The 18,685-nt window shown below is 40.1% G+C and overlaps 1 protein-coding gene across 1 annotated transcript in view; it reads right to left on the reverse strand.

Moving 5' to 3' along the window:
* GNAL (G protein subunit alpha L) overlaps positions 1-7,930 on the reverse strand; it is a gene marked incomplete at both ends in the record, with an annotated part of 182,680 nt that extends 174,750 nt beyond the window's left edge. The window contains one exon of the mRNA XM_084252139.1: positions 7,609-7,930. Coding sequence (XP_084108265.1) covers positions 7,609-7,930 — 322 coding nt within the window. The remainder of the gene's footprint in view (positions 1-7,608) is intronic.
* Positions 7,931-18,685: the final 10,755 nt, after the last annotated feature.

Consider the following 18,685-nt stretch of genomic DNA (forward strand, 5'->3'; position numbering starts at 1 on the left):
ACCCACACACGTGAACACATGCAGAAGTGCATGTATACATGTACATGCACATATGCATGGGTGTATGTTGTCAGTATAGTTACAACATACATATATGTACGTGAGTATATATGTATGCATGTGTGTGTGTGCATGCATGTGTGCATGTAGTGGGTTTTGAAAATCTAATGATCACTTTCAATGTCAAGCTAATTTTAGGCTTTTGTAGTCAGTCTTATCTTTGAAAATGCTATGCTTGGAAGCGTTCCATAGACAAAGTGAATTAACTGGAGAATTTGTTACATCTCTTGGTATCAACTCAACTGAAAAATCTGCTTGATGTTGAAGAATTTTACTCTAAATTACAAATTTGACAGAGTCAACAGGAAGTCACTTATGGTAGAGGAACTGAGGTTGTGTGTCCAGACCTCCATCTTAAAAGGACAAATGCCCAGTTCAGATAAGCTAGTCTTGATCAGCAACCCACAGGAGAGGGAAGGTTTGATAATTCCTCTCCCACCTTCTTTCTCTTTGCCTCCAGGGATTAAACATTATGGCAGCTGTGGCTTCAGTTGTAGGTTCTGAAACCATTACCTTGAGTCCCAGTTTGAGATGTGTAGGCACAGCTGTTTTGGCACCTGACAGTCCATATCTTCCCCTGGATGCTTCAATGATTTCTTTTTTTTTTTTTAAAGATTTATTTATTTATGTATACAAGAGCTGGGGTACAGGCCAGAGATGCAGGGGGTGAGAGGACTCACCAGAGACAGGGTGGGGAACAGAACAGGCAGACTGACTGAAATACACTGCTGCAGAGGGCGAGACAGGAGAGGTCTGCTGCGCCATGTGGGTTGCTCCCTGACTGGCCGGGGATCAAACTCGTGCTGTAGAGGTTGTGGATTGCTTCATAGTGCGGTGCTTAACCCCTTGTGCCACCAGGGAGGCCCTGCTTCAACAATTTCATGGCCTTTCCAGATTGGCGTCGTGCACCCTCCATTCCTTAAACTGGTAAACTGCCTGGATTTCTTTCTTTCTTTTTTTTTTAAGATTTATTTATTAATTTATACCAGCACTGGATACAGTCAGAAGTGCAGCAGGGTTAGAGAATTCACCAGAGCCAGAGCATGGAGCAGAACAGACAGACTGATGAAATACACTGCTGAGGGGAGCAGCGGGTGTGGCAGGAGAGGACTGTCACACCATGTGGGACCCTCGCCGGTGGCCAGGGATTAAACCGGCAGTACAGAGGCTGCGGGCAGCTTTGCAGCCCAGTGCTCAACTGCTGTGCCACCAGGGGAGGCCCTGCCTGGATTTCTTTCCATTCTTTATAATCCTCAAACTCTTGGGTGAAACTGTTGACTGAAGCTCTTTCCTCCTGGGTTCTCTGTTATTTTTTTAAATTTTTCTTTCTCTAGCACTTTTCTGAAAAGCGGGGGCTCTGTGTTCTTCTATCTCAGGCCCACTTTTCTGACTCTGTCACTCTCCCAGACCCAGCTGCCTGCAGGTTACTCTTGCATGTCATTCTCCAGCTCAGGGAGCTCCCGAGCTTCAGACCCACAGGAAAAACCCAACGGCTTCCCAGACACTGGGACTCATATGGGTGTCTTACTTTCAACACATCCTAAATGGAGTTCATTGTTCTCTCCACCTGCCTCTTCCTCTTAAATTTCTTATTGTGGAAATGTCATCACCACTTTACTTAAGCCAAAAAACTAAGAGCTCAGTGGGACTCTCTCTTTTCTCTCTCCCAACCACAGATTGACATTTTTCTTTTCCTCCATCTCCTCAGTCACCAGGTTTTCTATATTTCATTTCACCAACACCCACAATCACATCTGTTCCTTTCTCTGAGTTACTATACCTGCCCACATCTACCCCTTCACATGTCTTGCCTGGACCAGGGCAACCGTCTCCTGCTGGCCACTCAGCCAAGGGACTGTGCAGTGAAGCTGGGCTGCCTGTGTGCGTGCTGCTCCACCAGAGGGGTCGTGTGAGCCAGAAACAGGAGTAAATATTTTCAGATTGCGTGATTTCACATTCCTATTTAGTTTACAGTTCAGAAGGTGGGTTCAGCTAAACACAGTATTCAGACTTCATACCACTTCACTGAGTTTTTATCATGTGCACAGCTCTGTGGTAAGTTTCTGAAGTCATGCATCACATGACATTTCAGTGAAGACCAAATATATGACCATGGTCCCCAAATTCCTAGTGCCCTGTGACATTGTATTATACACTGCCAATGTATTACAGGAGCAGTAAGAAGTCACAGACTTCTAAGATGCCCTCATGAATTCCTATGCAGTGACATGGAGAAGTACTATTTGGAGACTAATAACAGCTTCTATGACTTTCACACAGTGACAAAATTGCCCAACAACGATCCAGGACATGTCCCACTTCTAAAGTGACACATATATATGTTACTTCAATCAATTTCACTTAATCTGCTCAGTAAGCATGTGGTATCAGGATTATTACTGACATGGAAACAGAAGCTCAGAGATAAAGTTTAGCTAAGATCACTTAGCTGGTAAATGGGTGTGTTGGATTTCAAACAAGAGTCTGTCTGATTCCAACACTACATTTTTAACCACTTGCCCACTTTGTATCTTTTAGTGGGTTGTAGGTGTATCCCCATGTTTTGAGAGTTGATAAAATGATCACATATTGCCGGGGCACTCATAACCACTAGTGGTTTGACATCCAGCTTGAGATCATTTTCTAGGCCATGGGTATTCAGGTTGCTGTGGACTGAATTGTATTCTCTCAAATTCATATGTCGAAGCCCTGATCCCTAACGTGACTACATCTGGAAACAGTGTCTTTAGGAAGTAAATAAGTTTAGATGAGGTCATAAGGAGAGTGCCCTGATTCAATAGGATTGGTGTCCTAATAAGAAGAGGAAGAGAAGCCAGAATTCGTTCTTTTCATTGTGTGACACCACATGACAAGGCGGCTGTCTGCAAGCCAGGAAGAGTACTCAGCAGATACGGAACCCTGTTGGACCTTGATCAGGGACTTTTGTCCCCCAGAACTGTGAGAAAGTACATTTCTGTTATTAAAGGCTTCATCCTATTCCTGTCTCCCTAGTTAGTGACATGTTATTGTAACCTGTGCTTACTAAGAAAAAACTCGAAGAGATCAGCACTGACAGGGGACTCTGAAGTTCTGGTATTCTGACAGGTCAAAGAACAGCTTGAATTCCTGAGATGAAATTTATGTAAACAACAACAGCCTCTAGACTATATAATTGTGATTAATAGCTTAAATAATAGAGTGATACAGAAGTCGTGACTGAAACACAACAACCACACCACATCCTGTTCCAAGGCTGTAAGAAGTGTTATGCTTGTGTGCGTTTAGAAAAGTTAAGTATAACCAGAGTGTCTGAGTTCCCACGGACTTTAAAAAGCACCATGTACAGAGTCTGTGGCAAAACAAAGGAAACAAGTGGATGAGGATGCATTCCAGATGCTCATATTGCTCAGGTCTACCATACTCCTCAGAAACTACTGTCTTCCTCATGGTGTAACTGCCATTAATTAAGAGAATAATACATTTATTTGAGATAAAAATGACCAAATTCTCACAGTGGAGAATGTTCCATGCTTTTGTGACTACACCAATTACTTCCATTTAGAGGAACTGAAGACACAGACTGTGGTCATGCCAATATTCTGGTTCATACCAATCGCCAAATACAAAAGAAAAGCAGCAAATGTCCCAGAGATGGCTTCCTTCCAGAAAGAGGTATCTCTTGAAGAGAAATATTGAACACAAAAATGTAACAGGAAATAATTAAATACAGTAAAAAATATGAATCCTACAATTGGCTATTTTAAACTTGAATAACAATAATCTGGAAAAATAGTATCAAATAAATACTTAGGTGGAATGTGGTGGCTCTTCCCCAGTTAGTCCACAAAAGATGTGGAAGAAAAATATCAATGTTGCCTACGGAGTTATAATTTTATGAGCTGAGTGGCAGAAAAATTCACTGGAAGGACAATGAATGAAGTTTTGCTTGGTATATATGTTTGGATACATGAAATATTTTGACCCCATACAGTTTTGTCAATAGTGCTTTCAACTGAGGTAGACACAGGGCAACTGCCTCTGGAGTCCAGTACACACCCGCAGAAATTTTGTTGTGGCTCAGCAGAGGTAAGACTATGTGGCTCATGAACTGTATAAGCCACAAAGACTGTTTTATTCATTTGAGCCAATGCTTAAAATTAGGCAGGCCAAAATGAAAACGGGCACTTCATGTCATCTGGACATTCAGAAGACCCAACAACACTGGCCTGCCTTCTCACAAGTCAACAACAGCGTGCACTGTCCCTTTTAGGAGAAGTGCTCTTTTTTAAAATACCTGTTCTGGACTTAACTGTTCACATTGTTCACATTGCCCTAATTCCCTATATGACCGTGTTTGGAGATTGGGCCATCAAGGAGGTAATGTAGGGTAAATGAAGTCAAAAGAGTAGGGCTATAATACACTTTCTCTTCCTTCATTCTGCTGACACGGAGGAAAGGCAATCCTAGGATACCAAGAAGGAAGGCTCTTGCAAGCCAAGGAGAAAGGCCTCGCCAAAAATCAGTCTTGGATTTCTATCCTCCAGAACTGTGGGAAATAAATGTATGTTGATTAAACCACTGTGGCATTTTAAGCTGATTAATACACAGTTTATGCTCCAAATATAAGAGTTATCTGGGAATTCTTCCCATGGTCCATGCTTTACATTCAGTCATCGATCCACTTCTCCAAGCTTATTTGCTCCCCATTCCTCCTGCCCTGCTCCAGTTCTGACTCCATGATCCCTTCTGGATTTACTGTCTATTTTTTTTATAGATTTATTTATTTATACAAGCACTGGGTACAGTCCGAAGCGCGGCAGGATTAGAATATTCACCAGAGCCAGAGCTGGGAACAGAACAGGCAGACTAATGAAATTCACTGCTGAGGGGAGCAGCGGGTGCGGCAGGAGAGGTCTGTCGTGCCATGTGGGACCCTCACCAGTGGCCGGGGATGGAACCAGTGCTGCAGAGGCTGTAGTCAGCTTCGCAGCCCAGAGCTCAACCGCTGTGCGCCACTAGGGCAGGTCCTACTGTCTATTTTTAACTGGACTTTGATGTTATCTCCACTCTGCCCTTGCACCCCCTTAAAATATAGCACTCTGAGCCTGCAAGAATGCTCCATCTAAAAGTTAGAATGGGGCCATGTCACTCTTGTCACAAGCCCCCATGTGACAAACATATGACTCCCAGACTCTTGTGCCTTTAGCACCATGGGGAGACTAAGTTCTGTGTAGGAAAACAAAGCTCAGAGGATAGGATGGATCCATGGGGGAGCCATCACACATAAAATCACCATGAAATCTTGTGCACTGTGACAAAGTGCTCTATGGAGGTGAAAATGAATTAAGATGGAAAAGAGGGAACCAAACATCTATTTATACATATGTATATGTACGTGTATATTGTAAGCGTCTTCTGCTTCACATGTCTTTATTTTTTAAAACATTTCTGCTAAGTGTACAATCACATTAAAACATACTGTCTACGTAAAAACGTAAAATCATTGTTATACACCTGAATATGCAATAAATGTCAATCATACTTCAATAAGACAAACATATTACATTGCCACAACTCTGGTCTTATTTCTTTTATTCTTTTATTTCTTGAGACACAATCCACTCCTTTTTGTGTTCTTATAATCTGAAGCATTTACAAAATTTGACTAATTTCAAATTAATTTCTTTGCAAAATAGTATGTGGGTGGAGTAATGTCCAAAACTCCATTTTAGTGGTGGGAGTGCTATGGTGACCACACCTGAGAGGAGAAATACTATACCGTCAAATTATTAACAAGGATGTAAAGCAATGGAATATAATCTCAAAAAAATTAAAAAATAAAGGAGACTAAAGAGACATGACAACCAAATTCAACTTTGAATCCTGATTTTTTTTCTTATAAGAGGAATTATTGGGACAACTAGGAAAGTCTAAATAATATCTGTAGGTTAATTAATAGTCATGGTCTGACTTTAAGGATTGTACTGTTATGTAAGAAAATATCCTTTTTTTAAGGAAATGCATGCAAATACTTAGTGGTAAAGGGACATCATGTGTAATTCTCAAGTGATTCTGAAAAAAATAGGTATAAGAAGGTAGAGAAGCAAATGTGCTAAAATGTTCATATAAATCCATTTTACCCTCACACAAAAATACTGGTTTAACAAGGTATGAAATTTCAGGATTACAGTTCTATATTTTCTGACCTCTGGAAACATGGCTCTGTCACATTCGCAAGTAGACACTTGTAGATAAGATGAGAATTCTGCTTCTGACCCTGGCCTCTCCTCTTTCAAGGTAACCAGCTTATTGATTTATTTTCTGTTCTCTGTTTCTTGAGAAAAAAAAAAAAATTCTCTTTGTCTTAGAATTTAGATGTTTTACCAGGACACAGGAGCTAGATTTGTGTTGTTTTAATGAATCATTCCTGCAGTGGGTGAACCTTTTCCGATGGAAGATTTAGGTGTTTTCTAAATCTTAAGTAAAGGTCACACTCATTTATAAATAAGAACCTTATTCAAGACAAGGACTAGGGTCTTTATGCACAGCAAAGCACAGAACTGAACAACTGTTCTTTAGAGCGCACAAAATGTGCATAAAAGTCATATAATTTTATGTTAAAAGTCATATAATTTTATGTTAAATATATATATATTTGCTTTAAAATTTAAAAGGCAATTCATTTCAAACCCCCCTTTGATTCTAAAGAAGAGCACACAGTGTTTTCCATTTGTCAACTTGTACAAGCACCACCAACTTACTACAAGATGGCTCTGAGAAAATACCAGCAAAACATGTGCCTTATTGCTTCAAAATGCTGTGATTCTGTGCCCACGTTCTCGCCTGCACACCGTTCTAGGGGCCATGCTAATTCTGCTCCTGGTTCTGGAAGAGGAGCGAGCATTCTGGCGGGCGGCAGAGTGGAGCTCACACAATGAGACTAGAAACGCCCTGTGTCCAGCTCTTGAAGTTATTTCTCAAAAGTCAACAAGGCACACCCGCCGACAACTCTATTATTCTGACTGGAATAAAAGCTTTGCGGTGGAGCTAAAAGGCCTTATAAATCTCCTTTCATTTGTGTTCCTAAAACAAAGTGCGGCCCGACTACTACTGTTGCAGGAAATGGGATACTCGAGTTCGCCCTCCCTTGGGACGACACACAGTGGAAATCAATCAATCGAGGGGGGAAAATTCCCAGAGAGCCTCATTAATTAGTAATAAGTCAGCAAGTGGCCGAAATCACAAAGTGTGGAAAAGAGCAACATCACCGGGTAGTGTGTTCACGACCAAACCACGGCGGGTAACGCCGTGAAAGTGAAAAATCACTGCGCCCCGGGTTCAAGCCTGACCGCGCGCCCCTTACCCCGCCGGCGGCCGGCGGCCCCTCCCTGCACCCCGCCCCCAGGCCTGGATTCGAGGCGCTCCCGCCCCCACCTCGGCGGCCGTCGGGTCCCCCCTTGTGCCCCGCCCCCACCCCGGCGCCCCGCGGGCCGGGAGCCGGAGGCCGCGCGCGCTCCGCGCAGGGACGCGGCGCCCGACGGCACCTACCGAGCAGCAGGAGCCGGTGCGTCTGCTGCAGGTCCCGCTTCTGCTCGCGCAGCAGGCGGTCGATGCTCCGGCTGACCTTCCTGGCCTGGCGCTCGGCCTCGCGCTCCTCGGCGCGCTGCTGCTCCGGGCGCCCGCCCCGCTCCTTCCCGGCCTCGGCGCGGGGCCGCGCGCCCGCCCGGAGCAGCGGGGGCCCCGCGGCGGCCGGGACGAGGTCCGGGGTCTGGCCGGGCCGCGCCTCCTGCGCCGGCGGCGCCGAGGCCCCGCGGGGGGCGTCCTCCCGGTCCCCGAAGAGCAGCGGACGGAGGCTGTAGCACAGACCCATTGGGCGCGGGGGGCGCGGCGGGAGCGGCCGCGACCGGGTCCCCGAGGCGGCTCAGGCCGCCGACCCCGCGGAGGGCCGGGCGCGCGCTGCCCTCGCTCTCGGCGCGGCCCGGCGGCCGGCAGGCGGGGGGTCGGCCCGGGGCCGCGGCCCCTCACGGCCCGGGAGCGCCATTTGACATCTTCCGCGGGGTCCAGGGGGCGCGGCCGCCGGGCTGAGGCGCAGCGGAGAGCGCGCGGAGCGGCCGCACCGACGGGCCTCGCGGCCCGGCCCCCTTACCGTAAATACGGTTCCTCGGCCAGCCCGTTACCGTAAGTGCTGCGGCCGAGCCGGCCCTCGTTACCGTAAATACCCCAGACGGAGCCGGCGACCGTTACCGTAAGTACCTCCACGGTCCGGCCTAATTACCATAAATCTCCCCTCTGGTCAGCTCGGATCTACCCGCGCCGCCGCTCTCGGGGAGCTTCCCTACCGTAAATACAACTGGCCGAGCCCAACGCGCAGCTGCTGAAGGTGCCGCAGTGGCCGCGGTGGTTCCGCCACCATCCGGAGCTGCTATTGCAGCACACGTATAACAATGGTTTTGCTTTTGGACATTGGTATCTAATAACAGAATGCCGACTGAAGGGTTAGAGATGCTAGCTTCCATGTCTTCAGTTACCGAATGTTTTACCTGCAGAGATCGCTGCACGCCAAAGCTTATTTTTTTGCTCATTTATATCTTGACTCACATGTGCACACATCTGCACAATTTTGATCCCTTCTTTGAAATTATTATGCGTTGATGTTGACAATATCTCCAAATCAATAAAATTATTATACGTTGATCTTGACAGTATCTCCAAGTCAGGAGGTCCATGACGTTTTCAATCATTACCACACTTACTTAGAAATTGAAAACGAGCACATGTAGTTGTCACATGCTATTTATATTTGCTAAAGACGAGAATCTGAAATTATACCCTATATTCTACTTTTTAAACTCACCATATAGTGAAGAGATGAACAGAGGTGCATTACAAAGTATGGATACAAGCACACTAAAGGTTTCACTTTATCAGTTATCTCCTACTTAATGTCCACCATTTTATAGAGCTTTTGCAACAGATGAAACTTTCAATAGCATTTAAGAACTATGCTATATGTTCCTTAATTTTGAGCAAAATAAAATATGTTTAACGGATAGTTAAATATATTTTATTTATATATATAAACATTGCATTGGTTAAATTTTAAAATTAGAGATTTCATGATTCACATTATACAGCCTTGCTAATAGAACTGTATGAGTATAGCATGTAATGTTTTTGATCTAACATGATCCCAAAATTATGCTGTTCTCTTAGATCTTCAAGTAGTAACAGAAAGGAAAACTGTAAAAAAATCTTACGGAGAACAGAAAAAATTATTGAGTATCTCTGTCATTTTCTGGTCATTCATTCACTCATCCTTCCTCCATTTATCCATTCATTTACTAAATGTTTTTCAAGCACCCACAAAGGGCAGTCTTTCTGGTTGGTATTGGCAAAGGCAAAATAATGGATTCTCATGGAGTTTCTACACAAGGTAGAAATATGTTCAATCATGTAAACCACAAGTCAAAAAAATTTTTTAACTCTATATTGTAAATTACACAAGTGCTGTGAAGAGAAAGAACAGCTTCTTTGAGAAGTAGTAAGGGAATGTGCAATTGAAATCTGGAGGTTTTGCCTATTCCAGACAAAGGGCATTTCAGATGAAGGAATGTTTGAATTTGAATGATCCATACCAGTTCCTTCCCATTGTATCTTAATAGCTAAACTTTATCACCTAGCATCACATTAGAAGTATAACATTGTTTATATATTAAAAACAGCTGAGAATAGCAATGCACAAAAAACATATCTGAGAAGAATGTACTCTAAAGTGCTTAAAGGAATACACAGAAGACCATATTCTTTATTGGTACCCTGTATAAGAACTGGAAAAAATTCTTCATACTCTATTAGGAGACTCCTAGGGAAAAATGCAATGTCCATTTTGCCTACATTAAATTTAATGTCTTCTCTGTTATCCAGAATGATTTTTATTTCACCTCATTGGGTTATATAAGCAAGCAATTTATAATGGCAAAGAATGATTATGAATCTGAAAATCAAAATCATGAGGGAGCTCTAAAGTAAATATAAAATTATAGCATGTTGATTTAAGGTGCAGTTTTATGTTTAATCTAAACTGCTTCCAAAAGAATTATTTCATTCTGAATCCATCTTCCTCTGAACTTGCCTTCTAAAGCAAATATAAGTACAATGTTGTGAAAGGTTATATCTAAGTTCTTCGTATGGATCCTATGTTTAATTAATGAAAGTGGCATTTTATTATTGCACATTTTTGCACATTTTTACACTGTACAGCAGAAAACTTAAGATTATAGAAAGGAATTAAGACCAATTTGGCTTCCTTCTCCCCAAACTAGAACTACGTTTGATTAGTATGATGTGTAATCATAGGGGGTTAATTTAATGATACATCCTTATCAATGAAATAATAATATAGTCATTAAAATGAAAGGAGCTTTGATATCCTATAATGAGGTCTTCTTAACCTTGCCACCAGTGACCTTTGAGATCAGAAAATTTGTTGTGGTTGAGGGCTGTCCTGTGCCCTGTAGGATATTTTGTAGCTTTCATAACCTCTACCCAGTAGAGGCCAGCACCACTCTTTCCCAAAGGTAACAACAGAAAATGCCTCGAGGTATGCCAATTGTCTTCTTAGAAAAATTGCCCTCACTTGAGAAACCCAAGAATATAAAGCAAAATGAGAATAGAAGTTTTGGGATAAATATAAAGAATGCAGAAAGAAGATTTATAAGCCAAAGTTCTTTAAATAGAATTAAACTGGCGGAAGAAAGACCTTCAGAAGTAGAAGACAGAAATACATAAATCAGTCAATTAGAAAAAGAGAGGAACAAGACTTAGGAAAAATGAGGAAAATTTTTGAGAAATATCAGATTCAGTTAGAAGTAACATAAGATAATATATATTTCAGAGGGTGAGTAGAGAGAGGACGGATGACGTTACCCTGGTAAAAGAAATAATATCTGAGAATTTCCTAAACTTAAGGAATGGATTAAGTATGGATGTCCAGGAAGCAGAGAATACTCAAATTTCTAAATACAATACTACCTACACCAAGACAGATCATTGTTACATTATCAAAAATAAAAGAAAAAATTTACAGAAAGCAAAGAAAAAGAATATAAATTACAAAGGCACTAACTTCAGATTTTGCCCTAGATACCCTGCAGTAGTCAAGAAGAGAGTGGAAGGAAGTGTTCACAAACCTAAAAGACAAGAATTGCCAGCCAAGAATATTCTACCTTGCAAAATTATCATTCAACTATAAAGGTAAAATAAAAGCTTTCCCAGATAGACAAATGCTAATGGAATTTGTCACCACCAAACCTGACCTTCAAGAAATATTGAAAGAATTTTTTTACAAGAAAAGAAAAGATGAACATAAATACTTGAGCAAAATGACAATAGGAATATAAAACCAGATTATGAGTCAATAACAAAACCATAAAGGAGAAGAAGTAGACAGAACCTGTACAGTTAAAAGTCAGAGAGAAGTTAAAAGTCAGAGAGCAGATGCCAATTCACAAAGGACTTAAGATATAGGAATTTAAGTAAACTGCCCACCCCCTATCTCCCCCACCTCCGGTGGTAACCATTAACCAAAAATCCAGAATAGAGGGCCAGAGATGAAGAAACATAGAAATTGATAGAATCACTAGGGAAAGCTACCCAGAAAGAGTGGAGAGAAACAAACCAACAAAAAAATGACAGAAAAATAAAATAATCCCAAATCAAAAAACAAAATGACTGCTAATAAATAGATATACCAATAATCACGTTAAATGTGAATGACCTGAGGGCCTCCCCTGGTGGTGCAGCAGTTGAGCGCTGGGCTGCGAAGCTGCCCACAGCCTCTGCAGTGCCTGTTCGATCCCCGGCCGCCGGCGAGGGTCCCATATGGTGCGCAGACCTCTCTGGCCACACTCGCTGCTCCCATCAGCAGTGTATTTCATCAGTCTGCCTGTTCTGTTCCCCGCTCTGGCTCTGGTGAATTCTCTCACCCTCCCAGGCTTCTGACTGTACCCAGTGCTTGTATAAATAAATAAATAAATCTAAAAAAAAAAGTGAATGACCTGAAATCACCATTTAAAGGCACAAAATGATAAAGTTATGCAAAAACTTTCAACCTTCTATATTTTTTGTATGAGACCCATTTAAAACCAAAAAACAAAACCAAACTGTAAGTAAAAGGTTGAGGCAAAATTTATAAGCTAATAAAAACAGGAACTGCTATTCTCATATCAGATGAATTAGATTTTTAACTAGAAAAGAAAAGAAAGGACAGAGGTGGACACTACATAATGATCAAGGGAACAATTCATTGAGAATACATAACTTTTATTAATATGTAAGCACCTCAGACAGGATCATCTAGTTTTATAAAGCAACTAAAAACTTTCTAAAACAACATATTGACAAAAAAAAAAAAATTATTGTCAGAGACCTCAACATATCACTGACACAATGGAATAGATCATCCAGACAGAAAATTAACAGAAAAATAAAGGTCGTAATTGAAGTTAGACCAGATGGATTTAATGAACATATATAGAGCTTCCAAAATAAATGAGCATATTCCCTTCTCCAGTGCACATAGAACAGTCTCAAGAATATGTCATATACTAGACATAAAACATATCTCAGAAAATATATGAAAATAGAAATTATATCACACATCTTCACAGACTGCAATGTTATAAATCACAAATTAACCACAAAACATCCTGAATAAGCCAAAAATACCTGGAAACTAAAAAGACTTCTGAACATGGGTCAAAAAAGAAATCATGAAGTATCTGGAGACTAAAGAAAACAAAGAGGCAAGCCCTAGATCCTACAGGATACTCTAATAGCAGTGCTATTTGGGAAACTCATAACAAGTCCACATTAAACACACACGCGCGCGCACACACACACACACAGAGGAAATCTCAAAGAAACAAAATCTGTAGGTGAAAAAAATAAAACTAAAAAAGAAAGAAGAAATATCCAAGAATCAGTAGAAGGAAAGGAGTAATAATGTATTCCCATAATGTATTTGGGATACATTATGTATTATGTAATACATATGTCATGTAAATAATGAAAATATGTAAATAATGTATTTCCATGTATGTAATATATAACAACAACAACAACAACAAAAAACCTAAAAAGATAGGCCTCCCTGGTGGCCTAGGAGTTAAGTCTCGCAAAGGCCCACCTTAGTGACCTGAGGATCCCCAGCCAGGGAACTGACCCACTTGGCACAGCATACCTCTGCTGTCTGTCTTGCTGCTCCCCTCAGCAGTGTATTTCGGTCAATCTGCCTATTTTGTTCCCCACTCTGACTCTGGTGAATCTTCTCACCCCCTTCACCTCTGACCTGTACTCAAGTTCTTCTATACAAAAATAAATAAATAAAATCTTTTTAAAAAGAAAATATAGTCCAAAAGATCAGAGAAATCAAGAGCTTGTTCTTTGAAAAAAAATAAAGAAAACTAACAAGCCCTAATTAAGCTTATAAAGAGAAGAGAGGAAAACCCAAATAAATGGAATCAGATATGAAAAAGGAGAAATTACAACAGATGGTGCAGAAATAAATAGTATCATAAGAACCTATTATGAGAATGCAAACAAACTGGATGGCAAAAAAGAAATGGACAATTTTTCAGATTTAAACAACCTTTACAGACCGAATCAGGCTGAATTAGATAGCCTAAATAGCCCAGCTACAAGCACAGAAATTGAAAATGCAATAAAAATTTTTCTTAAAAAGCAGAAGTCCAGGACCAGATGGCTTCTTCAGTGAGTTCTACTAAACATTCAGAGAGAATCTAATAGTTTCCTACTCAAACACTTAAAAAAAAAAAAAAAAGGGTAGAATACTTCCCAACACATTCTATGAGGCCAAACATTATCCTAATTTCAAAAACAAAGAAAAGTACAAAAAAAAAATTATAGACCCATATCTCTTGTGAATACAGATACAGAAATCCTTAGAAAAATCACAGAAAACTAATAGCATTCATCACATCAGTAAAACTCAAGATAAAAACCACATGATCATTTTGAAAGATGCCAAACTATGTGTTAAACAAGGTTCTACATCCATTTATGATAAAATCACTCAATAAATGGGAATAAGTAGAACTTATCTAAGCACTAACAAAACCATAAATGATGACTGCATAGTAAACATCATACTCAATGGTGAAAAGCTGAAAATATTTCCACTAAGATCAGGAACAACACAAAGACATCCACATGGTTTTGGAAGTTCAACATGGTTTTGGAAGTCCTAGTCAGGACTTGATAAGAAAAATAAAAGCAACCAAATTGTAAAAGAAGAAGTGAAATTATTGCTATTTACAATGTCATGATAAAATACACAGAACACCCAAAAGATCCTGCCAGAACACTGCTAAAAATAATAAATGAATACAGCAAATGGCAGAATACAAAATTAATACACAAAAATCAGTTGCATTCCTATATGTAAACAATGTATCAGAAGAAAGGAAATTAAGGGTTATAATCCTATTTACAATCACAACAAAAAGAATGAAATTCTTGGGAATAAACTTAAGAAAGGTGAAGGACCTATATTTTGAAAATGGTAAGACTGTTAATGGAAATAAAAGAAGACACAAAGAAATGGAAAGATATCCTATGCTCATGGTTTGGAAGAATAAACATCATTAAACTGGTCATATTAGCAGAATTGTAAAGCAATTTACATATTCAATGCAGTACCTATGAAGATGCCAATGACTTCTTTCAAGGAAATAGAACAAAGAAATACAAAATTTATAAGTAACCATGAAGGGCCCTAAATAGCTAAAGCAATCCTGACGTAAAGAAGAAAAATGGCAGTATTATACTTCCTGACTTTAAGCTATACTATACAGTGCCAGTGATCAACACAATATGGTAGTGCAACAAAATAGAAACTCAAACCAATGGAATAGAATAGAAAGTCCAGAGATAAACCCACATACAAATGGTGTTGGGAAACATGGATAGTTATATGTCAGAAAAATAAAACGAGATCCGTACTTAACTCCATACTCAAATGTGACTTCAAAATGGATTAAAAATTTAGATATGAGTCAAAAATATAAAGTACTTGAATGAAAACCTAAGGGACACTCTACAGGACATCGAAATGACTTATTATAAGGGAAATGCAAATCAAAACCACAATGAGATATTACCTAATCTGTGTGTGAGTAGCCCACATCAAAAAGAATGAAATCATCAAACACTGGGGAGGATGTGGTGGAAAAGGAACTCTCATCTAGTGTTGGTGGGAATGCAAGTTCGTGCAGCCTCTGTGGGAAATGGTATGGAGATTTCATATAAAACTAAAAATGGAAATTCCTTGAGGTCCGGTAATCTTTCTGTTATGTATTTATCCAAAAAATATGAAACTAATACAAAAAGATTTATGTATGCCTATGTTCATAGCAGTCCTGTTCACAATTGCCAAGTCATGGAGTCAACCTGAATGGTCTCCAACAGATAAAGAAATTGTGGAATAGTACTCAATGTCACACCAATGTTAAAAAAGATGAACTGGTATCGCTTGCGACAAAATTGATGGATCTTGAGGTGACTATGTTAAGTGAAATAAGTCAGAAAATGAAAAATATTGTATCATTTAACTCATCTATGGAATATATATAATCAACACACACACACAGGTAAAATACAGCAGCAATAAATCTTGAACTTAGTGAATCTGATGGTTACCAGAGGGACTAGGGGAAGGTAAAGGGGATAGGAGATGGAGACTGATGTGATCATATGGAGGAGCAAAAAAAATGTAACCCCAAAATTAAAATCAATTAAAAAAAATGAGAAATTTGGATACCAGGTGACCCTCACTGTGGAATGCCAAGGGATATGGCTCTGGATAGTAACAGATGAGAGAAAAAGTACAGATCAGCAGAAATGGTAAACATATGGGTAAATATAAAAACTATATATGTTTTCTTTTTAAAATTTTAAAATTATATGCCAATTTAAGGAAAACTATTAATAGTATATTTTGGATTTACTGTTTATGCAGATGAAATATGTGTAAATATATGAAATCATTACAAAGGATAGGAGTGGGGTGAAGGAGCTAGCTATATTCTCACAGAGTTCCAATATTTTATGTAAAGCAGTATAACAGCCACTACTAGATTTGTAATATTAGCAATAGAATTTTCTGCAGTGACAGAAATGTTCATTATTGCCCTATAAGGTAATCGCAAGTTACATGTAGTTATTGAGTACTTGAAATGTGGACATTATGACACTAGAACCCAATTTTAATTTCATTTAATTTTAATTAACTTAAAATTTAAATAGGTTCATGTGGCTCATGACTATTTTACACTGCCCTAGAGCAGTGACAAAAAGTAATGAAAAGTGGGATACTTAAAAAGCTAATAGGGGAATAAAATGGAAATGTTTCAAATAAGCCCAAAGAAAGAAAAGAGGGGAAAAACAAATGAACCAATTTTAATAGCAGAAATGCTGATCTAAATACAATCATTTTAAAATTGCATAAAGATGGACAAAGCAAATTAAAAGGCAGAGTATATCAAAATGGATAAAAAGGAAAAGTTCAACTTTATGTTGTATATAAGGAATATACTTTACATATAGGCACAGATTGGTTGACAGTAAAAGGAAGAAAAATGTATATGAAGAGGTATTAGATTCCTAGTGCTGCAGTTACTCGCATGAGTTAGGAAGCTCAAAATAGCAGAAACTGATTCTTTCACAGTTCTGGAAGCCAGAAGTTGAAATCAAGCTGTTGGCAGGTCCACATTCCTTCCAGAAGCTCTAGGGTGGGATCTTTTCTTGCTTCTTTAGATTCTGGTACTCTTGACATTCATTGGTTTATGGCAGTATCAGTCCAACCTCCACTTCTGTCTCCACTTGCCTTCTCTTTCTTGTATCTCTGTGTCTCTTTCTGTCCTGACCAGGCCAACCCTAATCCAACATGATCTCCTCTCTATTCTTACCTTACTTACAATCTTCAAAGACTTTTCTTTTTAACAGAGGCATGTTTTATTTATTTATTTATTTGTTTGTTTTGTTTATACATGCACTGGGTATAGTCAGAAGCTCGGGAGGGTGAGAGAATTCACCAGAGCCAGAGCGGGGAGCAGAGCAGGCAGAAGGACCGAAGTACATTGCTGAGGGGAGCAGCGGGCGGCAGGAGAGGTCTGCACGCCATGTGGGACCCTCCTCCGGTGGCTGGGGAGCAGCCGGGGATGGAACCAGCGCTGCAGAGGCCACGGGCAGCTTCGCAACCCGGAGCTCAACCGCTGCGCCACCGGGGAGGCCCTTCAAAGACTATTTCTAAATAAGATCATGTTCTGAAGTTCACAGTGGATGTGTATTTTGGGGGCATACTATTTAACACACAACAGTGAAAGTTTTGAGAGAGACCTGGTGTGGCTATATTAATATCAGTCAACATAGATTTCAAGATAAAGAGATTAACAGAAATAGAGGACTATTTCATGAGAAATAGTACATCAGAGGACTTCCTGGTGGCACAGAGATTAAAGACACAGCGCTATCAAGCTATCTCCAGCCTCTGCAACATGAGTTTGATCCCCGGCCAAGGAGCTAACCCATATGGTGCAGTAGACCTCTCCTGACTCATCCGCTACTCCCTTCAACAGTGTATTTCAGTAAATCTACCTGTTCTCCCCACTCTGTCTCTGGTGAATCTTTTTACCCACTACACCTCCGGCCTATACCCCAGTTCTTGTACGCATAAATAAATAAATCTTTAAAAAATAGTGTATCAGGAGGTTATAACAAATAAACATGTATACACAGCTTCAAAGTACATATCTAACAGAACTTAAAGCAGAAGTAAACAAATCCACAAACCTAACATGCTTGTCTTATTAACAGAATAACTAGAAGTTCAGAATGACACAATCATCTTTATCTATATAGGGCACCGTACCCAACAAATGCAAGTGCTCTTCCCAAGTTCAAGTAGAATGTTCACTGAGGTAGACCAGATCCTGGGCTAACAATTTTTAACAAATTATACATCATTTAAAGTCTTAACAACCCAAATGCCCAAAAATAGATGACTGGATCAAGAAGATGTGGTGCATATACACCATGGAATATTACTCAGCATTCAAACAAGATAAACACATGTAATTTGCAGCAACATGGATGGCGCTGGAAGGGATCATGCTCAGCGAAATAAGCCAGAAAGAAAGAAAAATACCAGATGGTCTCACTCATAGCAGGAATCTAGAAAACTTAAATAAGGGACCAGGAAAAAGAATAACTATAAGAAGTGAAAATCAAAATCAAAAAACTATGAACAAGAGACACTCAATGGGAAGAGGGGTGTGGGGAGGGGAGGGATTGGGGTCAAAATAAGGGGGTTGCAATTGTATGGGGAATATAAAAATAAAATTTATTTAAAAAAAAAAGTCTTAACAAGTATGATTTCCAACCATGAAGGAATTAAGTTAGAATCAAAGGCATATGGCGGTGGATTACCATGAGTTGAATAAAGTGGAATCCCCCCTTGCATGCAGCAGTGCCCTCAGTGGCAGACTTGATGGATTGTCTGAGCCATGAGCTGGGCACACATCACTTTGTAGTTGATCGAGCTAATGCT

This window comes from Talpa europaea (assembly GCF_964194135.1).
Source record: "Talpa europaea genome assembly, chromosome: 13".
In the NCBI taxonomy this organism is placed as follows: Eukaryota; Metazoa; Chordata; class Mammalia; order Eulipotyphla; family Talpidae; genus Talpa; species Talpa europaea.